Source organism: Heloderma suspectum, chromosome 5 (assembly GCF_057233095.1).
Source record: "Heloderma suspectum isolate Gila_16-S chromosome 5, 16-S_ref, whole genome shotgun sequence".
NCBI classification, from domain to species: domain Eukaryota; kingdom Metazoa; phylum Chordata; class Lepidosauria; order Squamata; family Helodermatidae; genus Heloderma; species Heloderma suspectum.
The window spans coordinates 129,291,244-129,312,513 of NC_139462.1; the positions used below are offsets into that span (position 1 = coordinate 129,291,244).

A 21,270-nucleotide genomic window follows, 5' to 3' on the forward strand; every position below is an offset into this window, starting at 1 on the left:
GTATTATAGCACACTTCAATCATTAAAATAGGTTTTTATTTAAGTGTGTTTCATTGCTTTCAGTCAGATGTACATGACATGAGGATCTGATTCCTAAATACCTTGGTACAAGTGAACCAGTAATATAAATCCAGAAATGTTTAAAAAAGGTATCATTTGACTACTTAGCTTTCAATAGTACATTTTTTAAAAGGAACAGGGATCTTGCTTACCATTGAGCATTAGGAATGCAAACTTTTGTCTCCCATCATGAGGGCAGGAAACGAAGATCCATGAACTGGTAGCCAGCCAACATTTGCCATCAATCCTACCGATCCCCTAATTCAGTTGAGGTTTGGGATTTGAGCCTTGGATGCACTCTGAAACTGTGAGGGCCCACTGTTTCTCAGTGCCTCTGAAGCCCAACATGAGGTCAGAGATTGTCATGGCCCAGGACTGGGAGCACTCAGAGTTAGGATATGGAAAAAGTGTGTTTTATTTTGCCTCAAGTAGCGGCAGAGCAGGGAGATCTGAAGTGAAGGCATCTGAAAGACCAATCACAGTTCCTCATCCTTCTAAAGTGGAGCCCACTGCCTTGGACCCCATGTCTTGTCCACGCTCTGCCCAGGAGGTGCCACTACCCTCTGACTGAGGGATGGGCATTGGACTTCCTTAAGGACTCTGAGGAGCAGTCCCCAGTTGACTCCCCCTCTCCTCCAGCCTTCATTCCCTAGGAGAAGCCAATGGCTGTAAGAAAAGGCCCTTTAACGGGCAGAGGCAGCACCTGTGGGGATGGAGTTTCCAGAGAGACTCTCTTGGTCTGACTATAAAAGCCCACCAGTTGCTCCCAGACTCTGCTGGAGTAATTTGTTACTTTTCTAGCTCCAGGATTGCTGACCAAGGTCCTGAAACCTAACCTTCATTCCAAACATGACCCAGCCATCTTGATCACATTGTGCCTCCTTGCCTGAGCTGTTGCCCAGGACAGATGATGGATTTCCTGATGGAGCATGACAGAGACAAGCCTCCACTTATTTTTCATTTCGGGCTGGAGTTGGTGTCACAAATGTGCTCATCAGAGTAAAATATATGCTTGCAGCTAGCTAGCACCTTTGTGGACCCTTTGCTAGAAACATGTCCTTTCTTAATTTTTTTTAAATACTAGGTTGCCAAATCCTGTGTTACATGGCAGGTTCTGCACTTCTGTAGTGAAATTCAAGTATGTGTGTAATGCACATTGTCCCTCACATAAACTTCCAACTGCCCTCTCATCAGTCACATAAGATGCTGCAAGCTCAGATCCACAGCTCAATATCCCAGACCATTTGTCCAGCCCAGGAGCAACATTTTGCAGATTGTATAATATCTTGGAGCCCCGAAACAGATGGGAATGGCCCTTCAGACCATATTTTTAGTATTGGCTTGATACTGCTTTCCTGGGTTGCCTGTCATTGTCCCTGTTGTTATTAGAAGTAAAATACTAGGTCCCTTAAAAATAAAGTTCCTTAATTCTTGTTGGTTTCTCTATATATGTTTTCAACAGACGAGTTCATCATCCCATTCTGGGGTGCCAAAACAAGTCAGAATCAAGACTTCCCAATCTGTTGGAGATGTGAATATTGCCTACCAGCCACCTGAAACCAGAAGCAGGCACCTGTCCATCAGTGAGTACTCATGGCCTGGCACCCAGTTTGGCAGATAAATTCCAGTCTATAAATAAAATCGAGCCCTGCCAACCTCTTTGGGCTGTGGTCTACGGTCTCCAAAATTCCCCTTTCTCTGGAGGCAAGGTACTCGAGATGCGTGCCCACAATGTGTGTGTGTATCAAACAGACAAAAGCCCAATATGTGCAACAGAGAAAATGGCGTCCCACCCAGGGCTTCGTTTGTTCTACGATTCACCACTAGTTCTGTTCTCATTATCAGGGTTGCGTCCTGGAATATATGAGGAAAAGTGCACCTTGGAATGAGGAGGGGGTACTTGCCCTAACAATTACAGCCCCTGAATACATGCATTGAAATTCAGGGTTAGAGGACATATGGCCTGAATATCACACTAGCCTGAGCTTCAACACCTCTGTTGTTGTTGCTGTCACTGTTGCTGTTGTCATTGTCATCTTTCTAGGAGATCTGTGAGGTGGGAGGAAGGGAGGAAGGCATGTGCTTACAAGGTGTTATGTCCCTAAAGACTTGCCTCTAGACATCAGGTTCTTTCAAAAGATGTATCTGGAGGTGTTAATATGGTGAAAAAGCTTTCAGCTCTTTTGCCTGATTTTAAAAAGTGGGGTTTTCAGTTAAGGATTTAGCAGTATTTATATTAAGTAGTCTCCATTTACTAAAATTCCAAGTGTCATTATGCAGCCTAAAGGCAGGTGGTATTCTGATGGGGGCAGTGGTTTATTTTATCCCGTACTTTAAAGGTAGATAGTATTACCTGATCATAGGGGGTGATTCCATCTAGGGTGTGAATGGGGGAACAATTTTTAGCCCAAGGGACACATTCCCCCATGGAAAACTGTCTGGGGGGCCAGATGCCAGTGGTTGTTGTTGTTGTTGAGTCGTTCAGTCGTGTCCGACTCTTCGTGACCCCATGGACCATAGCACGCCACGCCTTCCTGTCCTGCGCTCTCTCCCAGAGCGTGCTCAAGTCCATATTCATTGCATCAGTGATGCTATCTAGCCATCTCATCCTCTGCCGTCCCCTTCTCCTTTTGCCTTCAGTCTTTCCCAGCATTAGGGTCTTTTCCAGAGAGTTTTCTCTTCGCATTAGGTGGCCAAAATATTTGAGCTTCAGTATCTGTCCTTCCAATGAGCACTCAGGGTTGATTTCCTTTAGGTTTGACTGATTTGACCTCCTTGCAGTCCAGGGGACTCGTAAGAGTCTTCTCCAGCACCACAGTTCGAAAACATCAATTCTTCGGCACTCAGCCTTCCTTATAGTCCAGCTCTCACAGCCATACGTTACTACTGGGAAAACCATAGCTTTGATTAGACAGACCTTTGTCGGCAAGGTGATGTCTCTGCTTCTGACTATGCTGTCTAGGTTTGCCATAGCTTTCCTCCCAAGGAGCAAGTGTCTTTTAATGTCATGACTACAGTCACCGTCTGCGGTGATCTCGGAGCCCAAGAAAATAAAATCTGTCACTGCTTCCATTTCTTCCCCTTCTGTATGCCAGGAAGTGATGGGGCCAGATGCCATGATCTTCATTTTTTTAATGTTGAGTTTCAAACCAGCTTTTGCACTCTCCTCTTTCACCCTCAACAAGAGGCTCTTTAGATCATCTTCACTTTCTGCCATTAGGGTGGTATCGTCTGCATATCGGAGGTTGTTGATAATTCTCCCGGCAATCTTAATTCTGACCTGTGATTCATCCAGCCCGGCGTTTCTCATGATGTACTCTGCATATAAGTTAAATAAGCAGGGCGACAATATGCAGCCTTGTCATACTCCTTTCCCAATTTTGAACCAATCGGTTGTTCCATGTCCGGTTCTTACTGTTGCTTCTTGACCCTCGTACAGGTTTCTCAGGAGACAGGTAAGGTGGTCTGGTACTCCCATCTCTTTCAGAATTTGCCACAGTTTGTTGTGATCCACACAATCAAAGGCTTTAGTGTAGTCAATGAAGCAGAAATAGGTGTTTTTCTGGAATTCTCTTGCTTTCTTCATGATCCAGCGAACGTTGGCGATTTGATCTCTAGTTCCTCTGCCTCTTTGAAACAACGCTTGTACTTCCGGTAGTTCTTGGTTCGCATACTGCTGAAGCCTAGCTTGTAGGATTTTGAGCATCACCTTGCTGGCATGTGAATTGAGCGCAATTGTACGGTAGTTTGAGCACTCTTTGGCACTGCCCTTCTTTGGAACTGGAATGTAAACTGACCTTTTCCAGTCTTGTGGGGTCAAAGCCAAAAGTGGGCAGAGTAAAAGTCTCTCACAAATCCAGGTTCATGCTCCTGTATAAAGTGCAGGGGTTTTTTTAATCCCCAGCTCCGTCTCTCTGTGCTGCCTCATCCTGCAGCTCAATGCAACAGGTGTTTCGCTTCTCCTTTTCTCTCCCTCCCCCTGTCTCCCTCCCTCCCTCCCTCCCTCCCCCTCACACACTCACACACACATCTCTTTGCACCAGGAGGTTCAGCTTCTGTTTCCTCTGCTATTTCGTCACCCCATCTCAGTCTGTTACCCCTGCCCCTGATCTCTCCATCTCCTCCCTCCTCCTCTGCTACATACACACAATTCCTTGCACCAAGCTGCTTGGTTTCTTTTTTTCCTCTGCTTTTACACACTTTTTCTCTCTTTCGCAATCTCAGTCTAAATGTACAAGAAACAATTTCTGAACACCAAGCAGGATAGGGGCAGCCCTGACTCCAGGACTTCTCATCATCTTCTCACCCCAGCAATAGCAGCTGCTGCCACCAGGAGCTGCTGAGGACCAGTATATGTAACACTAAATATCCCAGTTTCTGTAGACTGGGCCCCAAACAAGCCCCATATAGAACAGATGCATATTCATTTCTCTGTCCCTACCAGTTGGAACAGAAACAAAGGGGTGAGCTTTATGGAAATGCTCCTTCCAGTATGTACAGCATGTGATGCAAGAAGGGTAGAGAGCAGGATAGGGACTGGTCAGTTCTTCAGATAGATCTCATTGTGAGACGAGCAGAACCAGTGAACCAAGACATAGGTGGCCAGTAAATAACTGTGGCAAAACCCTGGAGGGAGCCCTGTGAGGAGAGACTGGACTGAAAGGCCTTGAGGGCCAGGTACAGCCCATGGGCCACTGGTTCCCCACTCATGATCAAGGGCAAGGGTGGGCAACTTGTGGTCCTTCAGGTATTTTGGCCTACAACTCTCATCATCCCTCACCATTGGCTATGCTGGCTAGGGCTAATAGGAGGTGTAGGCCAAAATATCTGGATGGCCACAAGTTGTCCACAACTGACCTAGGGGAACTGAATCTGCATAAGCCTTTTCTTCTGCAGTGACACAGGCAGTCACTCCTTTGTTTGAATCCAGTCTATATCTCTGCCTTTTCCTTCTTTGGAGCCCTTTCTTCCCCTAACACAAGTCCCTCTCTCTCCTCTGCATCTCTGCAACCAGTTTCTCAGCTCTCCTCCCTTATATTTCCTCCCCATGATAATGGAACCTCCATTTTCAAAAGCAGTGAACCTCCAAACCAGTTGCTGGAGACAAACAGTGGAGAAAGCCTGTTAACTTCATGCCCTGCGTGTTGGCTTCCCAAATGTATCTAGTTCCTGAAGAATTCTGCATATATAATCTTTTCAAGCTTTTTCTGCAGGCTTCCTCTTTACCCTATTATTCTGCAACTTCTGCCTTTCCCTTTTCATTTTATCTACATACACACTTCCTTTCTTTCTTGGTTTATTTCTTTCTTGGTTTATTTCTTCTCCCTCTTTCTCCTATACAAAAAAAGTTGCAGGGTTCCTGTAGCATTAATAGTTGTGTGAAATAGGGAATTCTGAAGCATGCAGCTTTTCTTACCCACCCCTCTCCATATTGAGCAGCATCTGCAGAAATTCCCTCTTGTATACTGTTCTTAAAAGTTTAGGCACCCACTTTGTCTTACCCTCTGGTCATCTTGCCAGTTACTGCCCTTTTCATAATTACCTGTCTCCTAGTACTGCCTGTGTTAGTCTCCAGTCATCGCCTTGCCCCTTCCCCCAAAATCTCTCCGGTACAAGTTATGTGAAAAAACGTAGTACAACAGGACCCTTAGTTATAATGCCCTTTGCATTTGAACAACATCCTTTGGGGCTAATGGCAAAGTACATGCAAAAGCCTTGACTTCTTATTTGAATAATTTGAACCTTGGGTGGGAGATGATTATTTTCTGCTGGGTAACTATTGGTAGGCCATATTAAAAACTGGCACATTTCAGGCTGAATACATCTGTACAAGTGAACACTAAGCCCACAAGAGTAGCACCCCACTTTAAAAATGTTTATATCAGAGCTGCAAAAATCCAGGTTCTGAGTAACTGGAGAAAAACAACTAGGCCAAGTGAGTGGCATCTAAGTGGCTAGAGAGGTTAAGCAAGTAGATTTGTCTTCATATCTGCTCTTAGAAATGTCTGTGTTTTGCATCCCTGGTTTAGCTGAAGCCCTCTGAGCAGTTCACAAAACAAGACTTGAAACCATAAAATACAATAATATAATGAAACGTAATATAAAAGCATTAAACAGTTTAAAATAGAAAAAAAAACAAAGTAAAAGCCAGCAGCAGTACAAAGATCTTAAAACACACTAACATAATTTTTTAAAAAACTGAATGTGTGGTTGGGCAGTGGGGGAGATAAATTGTAGAAGGGCTTTTTAACATCCCTCCTCCCCAAATATATTTCTCTCTCTTATGCTTGCTTAAAGATGGCAAGTCTGTTTGGGGACACTTTTTTTATAAGGAAAAGGAATACATATTTCTGAGAGGAATTTTACATACTCCTGTTCCTGTGTCCTTGGAGGAAATGTGAGGCTCCATTTAAAGGTCATCTTGGTCATCCTGATGAACATGCTCCACCGTAAAAGAAATCCAGTTCTCCATTTGTGTGAAGGCTTTTTCTTCTTTTAAAAATCTTCATTTTGAGGTTTTATTTTATTTATTTATTTATTTATTTAATTTCTTAATCGGCCATCTGGCTGGTCACCCAGCCACTCTGGGCAATATACAGCAGTACAATTTTAAAACAATAAAATTCTACTTTAAAACATATTTCTAAAAATACCCTAACCCACCCCAAATGCCTGCCTGAACAACCACGTTTTTAATGTGTGGCGGAAGCTCATAAAAGAGGGGGCATGGCGGAGTTCCCTAGGGAGGGAGTTCCACAGAGTGGGGGCCACCACGGAGAAGTCCCTCTCCCTTGTCCTCACCAGTCTAGCTGTCCTGGCTGATGGGACAGAGAGAAGGCCATCCGAGGCTGATTTTGTTAAGCGGCCTGTCTGGTGTTGCTGGAGGCGCTCCTTAAGATAGACTGGGCTGGAACCATATAGGGTTTTAAAGGTCAAAATCAACACCTTGAATTTGGCCCGGAAAACAACTGGTAACCAGTGCAACTCCTTCAGCACTGGAGTGATGTGATCACACCGGCGGCTGCCTGTAATCAGGTGAGCCACCGCGTTCTGTGCCAGTTGCAACTTCTGAACAGTCTTCAAGGGTAACCCCACGTAGAGTGCATTACAGTAGTCTAGACAAGAGGAGATCAGGGCATGCACTACCGATGGGAGCAGATGGTCGGGAAGGTAGGGGCACAGCCGCTGTATCAGATGGAGTTGGTACAGCGCTGTCCAGCTTACAGCGGAAAGCTGAGCCTCCATGGACAGCTGGGAGTCTAAAATGACCCTCAGGCTGCAGACCTGGTCTTTCAAGGTAGCCGTACCCCATTCAACACCAGGTCAACACCCCCCAACCTCCTTTTCTCTCCCACCAAAAAGGTTGGCCCTTGGTTGCTTATTGGCGCATGACAAAATGAGATTTCTTAGCTTCCTGCTTTCTCTGATGAATCAGTAGATGACAATAGTGTATTGCAAGCACCCATTATAGACAAAGAGAAGAATTCTCCTAGCAAATATACTATCGTCTTTTAATTTGCTAACCTTCTACTCTTTTAAGCAAATACAGTACATCCAGAATTCTGCATTCATTTTTAAATTTGAATTTGAAATCATCATATACAAACAGCTCTATGCGTAATCTCCATATTTTCCCTACTGGTGGTTTGAAATTAAACCCAAGAGAGAGTGGCTTTCAACAACTCAGGAATTGTAGATGTTATGAAGTTATGAAGTTTTTAAAATTCATTTTTATTGTGAAATTTCAACAAAAAAATAAAAAGAAACAAATATAAAAAGAAAGAAGAAAAAAGAGAAAATTACACAGAGAGAGAAAGATTTGTATATATCCATATCACTGAATACATATGAAATGCATATATATGAAAATACACCTTTCTAAGCAATCATACATAAGCTTCAACAAAAGTGGACCAAATATCCAAATAAGTATCCATTCAAAGGCGGCATCTATACGCCACCCATTCAAAAATTGAAAATGTTGTAAAGTCCTCAATCTATTGCATTATAGGAGGTGAGTGTTTATCCTCTCAGTGTTGTAATATCAATCTTTTAGCTGTCAAAAGGGCATGGAAAATTCATTTATACTGACCATTCGTTAATTTCCAAGAAGCAGGTAGATAATTTAAAAGAGCATATACAACAGTGAATATTAAAGACTGTTCCAGTACAAAATTTATCTGTATTATAGCCTCCTCCCAAAAAGAAGCTACTACTAAACATTGCCAGAACATATGTTTAAAGGAAGCATTAGCTGCATTGCACTCCCTGCGATTAGCCGAGTTAGACAAACCCTTATTAAAGTCCAGTACTCACAAAACAAAAGTTTTTGCTGAATAAGACGCAGCCTAAGAGCCATAGATGCTACAGGTAGATGCCAGAGCAGCGATCCACTGATCAGGCAAAATGGAACAGTCCAGTTGCCTATTCCATTCCTGCTTAGAACCCTGTATGTCATATGTATTCACCAGTATTTATTTATTTATTTATTAAATTTATTAATCGCCCATCTGACTGGTCACCCAGCCACTCTGGGCGATGTACAACCCACCATAAAACAATTTAAAACAATAAAATTTTACCATATTTTTTTTTTTTTAAATACCCTAACCCACCCCAAATGCCTGCCTGAACAACCACGTTTTTAATGCATGACGGAAGCTCATTAAAGAGGGGGCATGACGGAGTTCCCTAGGGAGGGAGTTCCACAGAGTGGGGGCCACCACAGAGAAGGCCCTCTCCCTCGTCCCCACCAGTCTAGCTGTCCTGGCTGATGGGACAGAGAGAAGGCCATCTGAGGCTGATCTTGTTAAGCGGCCTGTCTGGTGTTGCTGGAGGCGCTCCTTAAGATAGGCTGGGCCGGAACCATATAGGGTTTTAAAGGTCAAAAACAACACCTTGAATTTGGCCCGGAAAACAACTGGTAACCAGTGCAACTCCTTCAGCACTGGAGTGATGTGATCTCGCCGGCGGCTGCCTTTAATCAGGCGTGCCGCTGCGTTCTGTACCAGCTGCAGCTTCCGAACCGTCTTCAAGGGTAACCCCACGTAGAGCGCATTACAGTAGTCTAAACGAGAGGAGACCAGGGCATGTACTACCGATGGGAGCAGATGGTCCGGAAGGAAGGGGCACAGCCGCCGTATCAGATGGAGTTGATACAGCGCTGTCCGGCTCACAGCTGACACCTGAGCCTCCATGGACAGCTGGGAGTCCAAAATGACCCCCAGGCTGCGGACCTGGTCTTTCAAGGGTAGCCGTACCCCATTCAACACCAGGTCAACATCCCCCAGCCTCCTCTTGTCTCCCACCAAAAGTACCTCGGTCTTGTCAGGGTTGAGCTTCAGCTTATTCCTCCCCATCCAGCCACTCACCGTCTCCAGACATTTGGACAGGGATTCTACGGCCAACCTTGGTGAAGATTTGAATGAGAGGTAGAGCTGCATGTCATCCGCATATTGATGACACTGCACCCCAAACCTCCTGATGATAGCCCCCAGTGGCTTCACATAGATGTTAAATAGCATCGGGGAGAGGATGGAACCCTGTGGCACCCCACAAGTAAGTGGCCACGGGTCCGAAACCTCCTCTCCCAGTACTACCCTCTGGTACCTGCCGGAGAGGAAGGACCGGAACCACCGCAATACAGTGTCTCCAATGCCCAACCCCTCCAGGCGGTCCAGGAGGACAAGTAACAAGTATTTATAGACATGGATCATGGGTCACTTTGCCTGACCAGCCTCAATAAATACTTCCAATAATGACGGAGACTCTGGTGCTGTAAAAGCGATAGGACCAAACGTAGATACTAACAAATGCTGCAATTGCAAGTATTGTCATTGAGCTATACCTGGCAAATCATATTTGGCACACAAGGTAGGAAATGACAAGAACTCATCATTGGCACCCATTAGTTGATCCAAAGTACAAATGGTCTTATCTGTCCATGTCTGCCACAGAAAAACAATTCTTACCAATTTTTAGATCTGGATCGGTCCATAAAGTCAGTTTAGAATGAGGAAATGGATCAAAGTGTAATTGATGTGACATTATCTGCCACAAATCTCTAACAGTACAAACTGTGGGAGGAATCCTATCCATTCTTGTGTGCCTAGAATCTAATGCCATCTATTTAGAGGGGAACCATACAAGAAGATTCCAAAACCGACCAAGGCAAAAGATCCGATGTAAACAGGAAAGACCAAAATTCAGTACAAGTCAACAGATAGGTCTGATGATATAGAGCAAGATCTGGAAAGTCAAATCAACCTTCTTTAACTGGAAATTGCATCTTTTTCAAAGATAATTGTGACACAGAGGAACAACCCCACATTTACAAATTTACAAAACAAAATAATTGATTTTCTGAAAATATTTGCCAAGTATAGATAAAAGAATCCCACATATAACGTAAACAATCTGAGGTATAGTATTCATCTTTGCCTTATCCTACAAACTCAGCTTTAAAGATGCCCATCTATCTAAATCCTTAGAAACCTCATCAATCAGTTTATTCAGATTAAGCTTAATCATTTGAGATATATCTCTGGGAACAAGTATTTAAAGATAAGTAATAACATCCGGCATCTACTAATACAACACAAGTGTACAGTAGCGGAATAAAATAAATCTCAACTTGTTATTCAAATATGTTTGTTCCATTGTTTTGATATTTTTCTTTTGGGACACATAGGCCATAATCTGACCCTGAATAAAAAGCTTTACGCACCTCCCACTCAATGGTGCAAGGGGCCAGCTGTATCCTCATTAATTTCAAAATACTCCAGCATTTCAGCAGTGATCTGTGGTTTAAGTACCTCATCATTAAGAAGAGAGATGTTAAAGCACCAGGAGGGCATGGGCAAATCTCTAAGTTGCAACTCCAAGAACATTGGGGCATCGTCCAAAACTACCAGTGAGTAAATCTTACAAGCATTCATTTGACATAACAAAGATGAAGAAACCAAAAATACTCTAGTTGAAAACAGTTATGATGAACCGGTGAAATAAAGGCATAGTCTTTCTTGCCAGGATGCAAAGTATTGCAAGTGTCAATCAAACTTTTGTAAACCGCCCAGAAAGCTTTGACTATGGGGCGGTATAGAAATATAATAAATAATAAAATATAATAATAATTAACCAAATTCAGCCATATAGGCCTGAAGTGTAGATCTTACCACACTGGTTGCATCTTGCAAGAAGGAGTACTGCTGTCTAACAATGGATCTAAAATCTCATTTAAGTCCCCAGCCACAGTTAAATAATTATAGGCGATATCATCCAACTTATTAAAACATTCATGAAACGTGACTGGAGAATCATTATTAGGTTAATACATCTTAATCATAGCAATGACCTTATCTGAACATTTCACTACCAGAATCAAAAAACGACTATCACCTGTCAAACTGAAAATGAAATTATCAAGTTAATTTCCAGACAGCTGCAGAGGGGATCACTTGAGGAAGTGGGCCAAACCATAGGGCTACAACTAAAATTGCAATATGGATTAAACAGGGAAATCATTAAGCATTTATGTATTTTGCAGATAAGGAGTATTTATTTAATTTTATTAGATGCCTTTGTCTAAAAAAGACTCAAGGCATCTTACAGCAGCGGTTAAAACAAACAAAGAGTTCAAACAATTTAAAACAGCTAAAAATACTATAGAGTGTGGTCCAGATGCCTCCTTCACACCAAACCAGAATGAAACTTCACAGCAAACCTTCAGTTTTCCATTCTTTGTATTACTCTTCACTGTGAAAGATGTTGGGCAGATTGCCTGTTCCTAAATCAGTGTTCTCAAGGAGGGCATCTGAAGCACCAAGGTGGATAGAGGGAACAAGGGATCAAGTTCTAGGCCAAATTGACAAATTACATATTATAAGACACTGGGCCAGTTCACATGATTACCATGGCTTAAGCTACGGTGGCTTGTTTAAGCCGTGGCGCATGCTGGACACTATTTGCCTAATGACCTACTGGGGCATAGCTTGTTCTGTCGTCCGAATCAAAGCAGCTTGGCTTGTTGGGGTGCGGGGTGGGGATCCTGAAATACAGCAGCCTGTGCATTAATTGAAGGTTATTTCCCCCTCCAGAGATTAGACAAATTCCTATTAATATCTATTAGCCAATTGGAATCCTAATTGGTATCTCTCATGTTCAGAGTCGGTATGGCACTGAATACAAATTACGAGGGGTGGCAGCAGCTGGCCTTCTGGCTTTCTCCCCCAAGTTTGACCTTGGCTTTACACAGGAACCCTGCTATTTGGGCCATGCTCTCTTTTGGATTGCCTTTCCAGATTTAATCTCTGCCTCTGTTTGGAGCTCTGCATGTTGGGTTGACCCTGCTACCCGAGGCAGCCCATGACCCCCAGGCCTTGACCATTCCCATGTTGTACTCTGACTTCCCTTATCCACTGTGTACATGTCAGGGACAAGGCTTTGACCAAGCTTATGCAGGGCAGTGAGCTGGTCGCTGGTAGCTGCCTCCAGGCTTAGCTGCCTAAGCGCCTTTCAGAATTTGACATTGTAGCTATTGGGTTCAAAGTGTCTCAGATTTTTATTAGATTTCCTTCCTGTCTTATGCAAAAGACTCAGAGGCCAATACACTTTACCAATAACACTGTAGATTCAGCTAAGCTGAGAGATTTTGAGCACAAGGCTGCCAAATTAGATTTTTAACTGAATGAGAATGTCAGCCTGAGTTTCTGCATATATCCATGCCTGTCACTTGGTCTGCTCCACTGCACCGGCTTTAATCAAAGAGAAAACTAGGAATATGCACTGTGGTCCGCAGGCCCGTGGTGGTGCGGGGGGACGGGGGGGAATAGGAGTGTTTCAGGAGTGCAGGAAAGGACACCGCTGTCCCTTTTCCTTTCTGATGCCCTTTGCCTTGTGCACCCTTTTAATAAGCAGTTTTAAATCCCCAGGTTCTCAAAATACAGGCCGAAGTTCACCCCCTCCAGGGTACGTCCCAGAGAGGCAGCAGCGAATGGCTCGGCAAGGATCCTACACCAGCATCAACAGTGAAGGAGAATTCATTCCAGAGACCAGCGAGCATTGTGTAAGTTTAAAGTAAAGGGAACATGCCAAAGTAGAATCAGCAGTTCCTCCTAATCTTCTGATCTGTGCCTTTCATCTTGGAGCGTTGCACACGAACCTGTCTTATACCAAGCTATTAGTCCATCTAGCTTGGGGTTGTCTGCAGTCTACATTGACTAGTAGCGGCTTTCCGAAGTTTCAAACAGGAGTTCCTCCCAGCCTAACCAGGAGATGCCAGACATTGAACCTGTGACCTTCTGCATGTGCTCTATCACTGAGTTACAGCCCTTGCCCAGCATTCAGCAGCATGTTCTTATGCGAAGTTGTATATGTGCAGATGTTGATGTGTATGTGTACATAGAGGCTGCAGTTTTATAGGGCTTCATGTTCATCAACCGTTAGTTTGCCTCCAGGGATCCCCTCCTTCCCTGAGGTGCTGAAACGCGTAGGTTGAGGCAGGGGGGTTGCTTTTGGCTACAGGATTTTTTGTACTGGGGTCATCTCGCTTTCCTACCTGCTCACTCATCCATTAAGACAACATCACCAGTTGATCAGGTATGAGACTTTGCAAGTGATGCTTATGAGATATGGAAGGACTCTCCCCTTGGCTATACTGAATGAAAGAAATACAGATGCATAGACTATGGCATCCTAATACTAGAGTGCATGTTCGTTCTGTCTCTCTCTCTCTCTCTCTCTCTCCCCCCCCCACACACACACACACACCAATTTGTCTTCGCCAGCTCTAGCTAAATGCACATCAGATCGGAGCATTCTCTACACACCCTTTTTGTATTGCATTTTCAACACCAGACCGGATTCAACTTGAGTTTCTGTGACCTTCTCTTATAGATGTTGGATCCTTTAAGCAGCACCGAAAACTCCATATCTGGCAGTTGTCAGTCCTTGAGCCAGTCAGGAGACAGGTATGGGCCTTAGTGGTTTTGGAATGGATTTTGCTCCTATTCAGTATCTAATCTGCATATTAGTGTTGCTTAGGAGTTTTTCTTCTGGTGAGATTGACAGTGACCCCGGGTATGAGTTTCCTCCTCTTTTGCACAATTTGGCTTTCCTTATTTGTGCTAGCCCTTCTCTTCTGTCCATCTGTTATCTGCTTCTGGCACTTGTGTTAGTTCATTTCTAGGGGTTTGTAAATGCACGGCGATGCATTGAAATAATGGGTGAATAGTGTGACAATGATTTGTTATAACCCTGCAGTAGCCATTTCCCAAAGCTAATACTGATTAATAATTTGTTAGTGGAGCTACAAGCCAAGAAACTAGATCTCAGATAGCTTTAATATTTCCATGTGTGGCTAGGTAGGGGAAAGTGAGATTGCCTGTAGCAAGACTGTTTCTCATGTAGATTTTTGAATTCTTATAGCTTCACTGTAGTGAAAATAAAATGCTTTGTTGTGGTAAAAATTGAAGGTGCTTTCGAATGGAAGTCACCCCACTGTACATTAAATGTTGTGTAGTGCTTCCTGCAACACTAATTGCTACAAAAGAGTTGGGTAAAGAATTCTGTGGACCTGAAGAATTTTATTCTCACTGCGCTCCCTTCTGCCTGTTAGAGGAATCTCCTTGGCCAGTCAGTGCACCTTTGACTTTCAATCATGAATCAGAAAACTTCTACATAAGAATGTAAGGTTCCTGCTGGATCAGACCAAAAGCCCATCTAGTGTAGCATTCTGTTCCCACAGTGACCAACCAAGTGCCCGTGGGAAGCCCACAAGGAGAAGAGTTGATATGGTCAGTCCCCCACATCTAGCTCAAAGAAGCTATGCAGGGCAAGGCTCGGTAGAGCATGTGGTGGGCCACCCAGATGCAAGTGTCTTGTCCATATCCTTAGGCTTCAAAAACTGAAACTGATCCAACAAAACAGGGCTTTTTTGCTGTGCAGACTGTGCAGTAGACACCTCAACAGACACTGTATCAATAGTGGCATTCAAGTCAGCATGAGGGTGAGCGGTTTTGTCATCAAAGTGTTGGGCAAAGTTGTCACAGTGCGCCTCCATGGGCTTCAGTGCTGAATTCACAGGGGTAAATGAAAACAGCCTCTGGACCACTTAGAAAAGCTGAGCTGAACAGCTTCTCGAGGTTGCAATGGAGGCAGCAAAGTAGACCTCCTTTGCTACCTTCATCACTACACAGTAGGCATTATTATATGCTCTTGTACATATTCGGTCACTCTCATAACGAGTGTTATGCCTCTTGCATCCCAGCCATCTTCTAGCTTGTTTCATCACCCAAAGCGGTAAACTGGGAGCCATCCAAAGAGGGCACTCAGAAGTGATTGTGTCAGTAGCCCTTCGAACCTCACCGTTCCACAGTGCAACAAGGGCCTCAAACAGAATTGCTGGCTGTGGCTACTGGAAAATCTCCCAGAGCATTCAGGAATCCGTCAGATTCCATAAGGCTTCAAGGGCAGACTATCTTAATGGACCCCCAACCTCTGCAGGGAGGGACTAATGTAAATCATGATGGCCATATAAATATATTTATGGATGTTCATTCTGTGTGTGTGTGTGTGTGTGTGTGTGTGTGACCAGTTGTATATAATTTAGTCTATGCTGTTTAGTATTAATTAGATATATTATTCGCTATTTATATAAATAATAAAGGTTTTTAAAAAGTTGGAATACTCAAAATGCAACTAGTGTTCATTTATATGATCTTTGAGATTGCAGAAATCCCACCATGCATACTATTACGCAGACACACTATTGCCATTTATTTGGGTTTAGGTTGCCCAGCCTATTCCTAAGCTTGGGGGTAGGTACCTCTTTTTATCACATGAAGTTGTCATATAGGCCATTCCCGTCCGTAGTTCTTAAATACAAATCTAAATTCTTCCTCACCCCTCTCTCTTCGAACAGCCTTTCCTTCCGAAAATCCTGCATGTCCAGGGCTCAGAGTTTCCCAGACAATAGGCAAGACTTTTCAAGTAAGTCAAGTATCTGATCTGTTGGTAGTTGACAGGTGTGAGAAAATAAGGAATCTCCTTCATTGTTATTTCTCTGTTTTGTATTTGTTGTATATTTATTCACTGTATGTGTTTTAGCTAAAGAAATAATGTTTTGAAATGTGCAGGCAATGTGTCTCTGTAAGTTGTCAGGAATTAACTGACTTACAGGCTAGCCTAAGGTGGATGACAGTGATGAGGGGCCAGGTCACTTCTGCCTCTCTGATTCTCTTGCCCCTGCCAGGTTGAATGTTTCCTGGTCTGGGAGGGAGACACATGTCTTTCTTTCTCTAGAAGGTTTGCTAAACCAAACAGGCTTCTTTTAATTACTAGAAGAGCAGAGATGAGGATAAGCTAACAGGCTGCCATGTGCGAGCTACCCTAACATCTCAGTGGGAAGAGGGCTGAATTGCTGTGGTCTGTATAGCTCAATGAGCCATAGTCATTACTCTCTGGTCATTCCGCCCTTTTTGTGTATAAATCTTTCCTCCAACATCTCAGTCCAAAATACCAAAAGCCATTTCATACTCTTCAGAAATCTATGCATTGCAGTTTGACTAGATCATATATAGACAACTCATTTGCTGCACACCATTTTCCCCATGTACATCATGCTCTCTCCAGCCTGCCCAACAGCTGTTTACTGGGGCGGGGGGCGGTGATTATGATGGGGAGGACAGTACATAGGGAAGGGTCAACTCCACATGCCATCCTCCCAGTAAAAAAATACAGTCTCTGCAGACAGCTGATTAACCCTCCCCTCCCTGCATGCCCATCCTCCCCATGAATGTGTGTGGGTAAGAGAAAGATGGTATGTGAGCATGGGGGAAGACTGCATATATGTTCAGGGTGGGTTGTTGGCCCTGGTCATGTGTACCATCAGCTGCTGGCTCCAGCTCCACACACACACAGACATGCAGCCCCTCAGCTCACCACCCATGTTCACATGAGACCCTCAGGGGCAAAAAGGATGCCCATTCCTGGACTAGATGAAAAGAGCTTGCATTATTTCAGCCCGTATTTTAGCTATCCAGTAGACTGCACAATCCCCTGTTAAGGTTTGTACACATTTTGCAAAACGCTTCATCCAATGACAAGGTTCACTGGGGGGTTTTCTCCCCAGGGACCTCCACTAGTGTTATGTTTATCTGGAAGATGTGCGTGTAACTTGTTCTGCCTCTGTCTCTATCCTAGATTATGAAAATCAAATCTATGACAAAGCAGAGAAAGGCGGGACCTACCCTCGGCGTTACCATGTCTCCATGCAGCACAAGGATTATAGTGATGGTGGGTATGCTTGTGCTGAAGGAAGGCACCCTGCTTTTAACGTTCATGATAAGGTTGCCACTTCACATCTCTCCCGAGGGGAGCTGTCTGCTTCCCCAGTTGCCAACCCCCTCTCTCGTTCTCCACTCCTCTTGAACCCAGTTGGGAGTACTAGAAGGTGGTAGAGGAAGGATTATGCAAGTGAAAATATGACTTTCCTCCTTATCCTTTCCTGTAGAAAATTGCCTTAAGAAGGGGAGGGAGATGGGAAGTAGGACGATGCTAATTCAAGGAATGAACTCCTGCGTTCTTGGGGGTTATAAGAGGATGAAAATAATCTATATCTTGAGAATGAATATTGCTGTCATGTTTGAGCATATGTTCAAAATGCATCGATAACTGGATTAATTACTCAAAAGATTCTGTAAATAAACACATTTTCCAGCACCTAAGAGGTTTCCCTTATTCCCTTTTTTGCTCCCCACCCACTCCACTTTGTGTGACCCATCGGTAAAACTAATTTGTCGCCTTATGCACTGCAAGATTAATCTAGAACACAGATGTCCAAAGTAATTTTGATTTTACTTTGCCTTCACATAACAAGATACTAGGTCAGAATTCATGTCTGCAGATCTTCTTGCTCCATTCCCAAAATTCTGTCCTCATACCTGATTTCTGTAGTACATGGGCTGTTTTAACCTAATTTTTTCCTTCCTGATGCTTGCTAACTCTACAGGCCGGAGGACATTTCCTCGTATTCGGCGCCACCAGGGCAACCTCTTTACACTAGTGCCATCAAGCCGCTCCTTGAGCACCAATGGGGAGAATCTTGGCCTCACAGTGCAGCATCTAGACCCCCGTGGGCGCCTGCGGAGTGCTGACAGTGAGAATGCTCTCACCGTGCAGGAGAGGAACATCCCAACTAAATGTAAGCAGACAGTCCTGGATTTAGGAGAGGGAACACCAGAGGGAACAGATTTGCCAGTGCATGCAAAATGGACAGAAGGAAGCACTTCTTTATTGGGCTTGTAGAATTATCACAGGATCTTGTGGTGGCTGCTGACACAGAGGGCTTTCTAACAGATGAGATAAAATTCATAGAAGGTAAGTCTAGGGATATGAAGGCCTCGAGGTGAAAGAAAAACCCAGAAAAATTTGGGGCAGTGGGGACAACGGCAGTTTTTTGAGGATGGTCTTTCTTTTCTTTTTTTCTGACAGAAAAGTTGAAAATTTTTGAAAAACGGTGGTAAAACCCATGAAATATTTTCTCTTGTAATCCTTTTTATGACAAGTTTTTACTCACGCAAAATGTATAGTGTGCAGATTTTAATGTAAGACAATCAACAGTATTAGAGAATTCGAATTCCTTTGTATACTGCGGACCAGAGTTCGGCAATGTGGCACCTGTGGGCATCAGTGCAGCCCCGGACACCTTTCTTGGCACCCACTTTTTAGAAAAAATTAACATTTTCTTACTAGCAACTGGAGTTGCTGTGAAATAAGTTTCTGTCGGTGCTGAAAACTGTGGGTTCAAATGAGTCATTTAGTGTGTTGGGGCTCAGGCCCCACCTCTGCCTTGTACTCAGTCCTTTCAGCAGGTTACTTTTCCTTTGCCAAATGTGCCCACAGCACCAAATGGTTGCTTATTCCTGCTATAGATGTATACAACAGCAAATTCAAGATATGTTTATGTGCCTTAAGGGTACTGCCATTTTCATGAGAAGAGCACATAAATGGTCTTTTTCTTGTGAATTGTTTCTTGTCTTCTTCTTTGATCTAGTTTGGAGATACAAGACACAAGTATCCTGCATCGCCTGTCCTTTTGCTTGTACAAACTAAGGCTGCAACCCTATATGCACATACCTGGGAGTAACTCAAAGGGGCTTACTTCTTTGGACGTTCTAATCCTGTACACGCTTATGTGGGAGTAAGCTGTGCTACAGAGTTTTGCTAATTTCATAAATATATAAAATAGGATAATTTTATATGCTACATTTTATAAATGATACATTTAGCTTTGCAAAAGTAGCAAAACAAGATAAAGTTTGAAAAGAAAATAAGTATTGCATACTTTTCCATTTTCCCCAAAATTTCATTTTTTTCTGAGGGGGCAAGGAAAGAGGAAAGCCCCAGGTTTTTATCCATGACTTCAAAATTCCCAGAAATTTTTCATCTCTAGGTAGGTATGTCTGTGGCTCTTAATCATGATATAGTTAAGAATAGAACTTCTGTTTACAAGTACTATGGATGAACAATAGGAGAGGCCATCTTGTCATGCTTATAAGCTTCCCTGGGGCTTCTGGGTGGCCACTGACAAGAGAAGGTGCTGAGCTAGATGGGGTTTTGGTGTGCACAGCAGTTCTTATGATCTTACAAACTAAAGAGCTGAGTCATTGCCCTCTAAAAGCTTTTCAAGCAGAAATAAAGTAAAAACAGCTGTGTTTTAAGACACATATTTTATATGCTGCACCTTGCTGCTTTGAGGGGTAGACTCCCTTGGAGACTGGAAGCATCTCCCTGTCTCTCTCATGCTTCCTTTTTAACCCTTTAGAAATTATAAATAATTTCTGTCAATGTGTGTAGGGGAGTATTTATGGATGGCATTATAAACAGAGAATGACTATTGTATTTGACAGCTCCAAGTGCTCCTACCAACTGGCGACGAGGAAAACTCCTAGGACAGGGTGCCTTTGGCCATGTGTACTTGTGCTACGATGTGGATACAGGCAGAGAACTTGCAGCAAAGCAGGTCCAGTTCGACCCAGAAAGTCCTGAAACAAGCAAGGTACTTGTATGCCTAAAATTTGTTGGTCACTAAATTGTTGTTGTTGTTGTTGTTGTTATTATTATTATTACTAAATGTATTAATCGCCCATCTGGCTGGTCACCCAGCCACTCTGGGCAATGTACAGCGTACAATAAAACAGTTTAAACCAATAAAATTCTACAGTAAAAACATTTTCTAAAATACCCTAACCCGCCCCAAATGCCTGCCTGAACAACCACGTTTTTAATGCATGACGGAAGCTCATTAAAGAGGGGGCATGGCGGAGTTCTCTAGGGAGGGAGTTCCACAAAGTGGGGGCCACCACAGAAAAGGCCCTCTCCCTCGTCCCCACCAGTCTAGCTGTCCTGGCTGATGAGACAGAGAGAAGGCCATCCGAGGCTGATCTTGTTAAGCGGCCTGTCTGGTGATGCTGGAGGTGCTCCTTGAGATAGGCTGGGCCGGAACCATATAGGGTTTTAAAGGTCAAAAACAACACCTTGAATTTGGCCCAGAAAACAACTGGTAACCAGTGCAACTCCTTCAGCACTGGAGTGATGTGATCTCGCCGGCAGCTGCCTTTAATCAGGCGTGCCGCTGCGTTCTGTACCAGCTGCAGCTTCCGAACCGTCTTCAAGGGTAACCCCACGCAGAGCGCATTACAGTAGTCTAAACGAGAGGAGACCAGGGCATGTACTACCGATGGGAACAGATGGTCAGGAAGGAAGGGGCACAGCCGCTGTATCAGATGGAGTTGATACAGCGCTGTCCGGCTCACAGGTGACACCTGAGCCTCCATGGACAGCTGGGAGTCCAAAATATGACCCCCAGGCTGCAGACCTGGTCTTTCAAGGGTAGCCGTACCCCATTCAGCACCAGGTCAGCATCCCCCAGCCTCCTCTTGTCTCCCACCAAAAGTACCTCGGTCTTGTCAGGGTTGAGCTTCAGCTTATTCCTCCCCATCCAGCCACTCACCGTCTCCAGACATTTGGACAGGGATTCTACGGCCAACCTTGGTGAAGATTTGAATGAGAGGTAGAGCTGCGTGTCATCCGCATATTGATGACACCGCGCCCCAAACCTCCTGATGATAGCCCCCAGCAGCTTCACATAGATGTTAAATAGCATCGGGGAGAGGATGGAACCCTGTGGCACCCCACAAGTGAGTGGCCACG

The 21,270-nt window shown here is 44.0% G+C and overlaps 1 protein-coding gene across 5 annotated transcripts in view; it reads left to right on the top strand.

The window, feature by feature from the left end:
- MAP3K3 (mitogen-activated protein kinase kinase kinase 3) overlaps window positions 1–21,270 on the top strand; it is a 109,543-nt gene that overhangs the window by 63,753 nt on the left and 24,520 nt on the right. For all 5 annotated transcript variants that reach the window (XM_084857389.1, XM_084857391.1, XM_084857394.1 and 2 more), the window contains 7 exons: window positions 1,523–1,643; window positions 12,990–13,123; window positions 13,954–14,027; window positions 15,980–16,047; window positions 17,260–17,352; window positions 18,068–18,259; window positions 19,968–20,116. In XM_084857389.1, coding sequence (XP_084713515.1) covers window positions 1,523–1,643; window positions 12,990–13,123; window positions 13,954–14,027; window positions 15,980–16,047; window positions 17,260–17,352; window positions 18,068–18,259; window positions 19,968–20,116 — 831 coding nt within the window. The remainder of the gene's footprint in view (window positions 1–1,522; window positions 1,644–12,989; window positions 13,124–13,953; window positions 14,028–15,979; window positions 16,048–17,259; window positions 17,353–18,067; window positions 18,260–19,967; window positions 20,117–21,270) is intronic.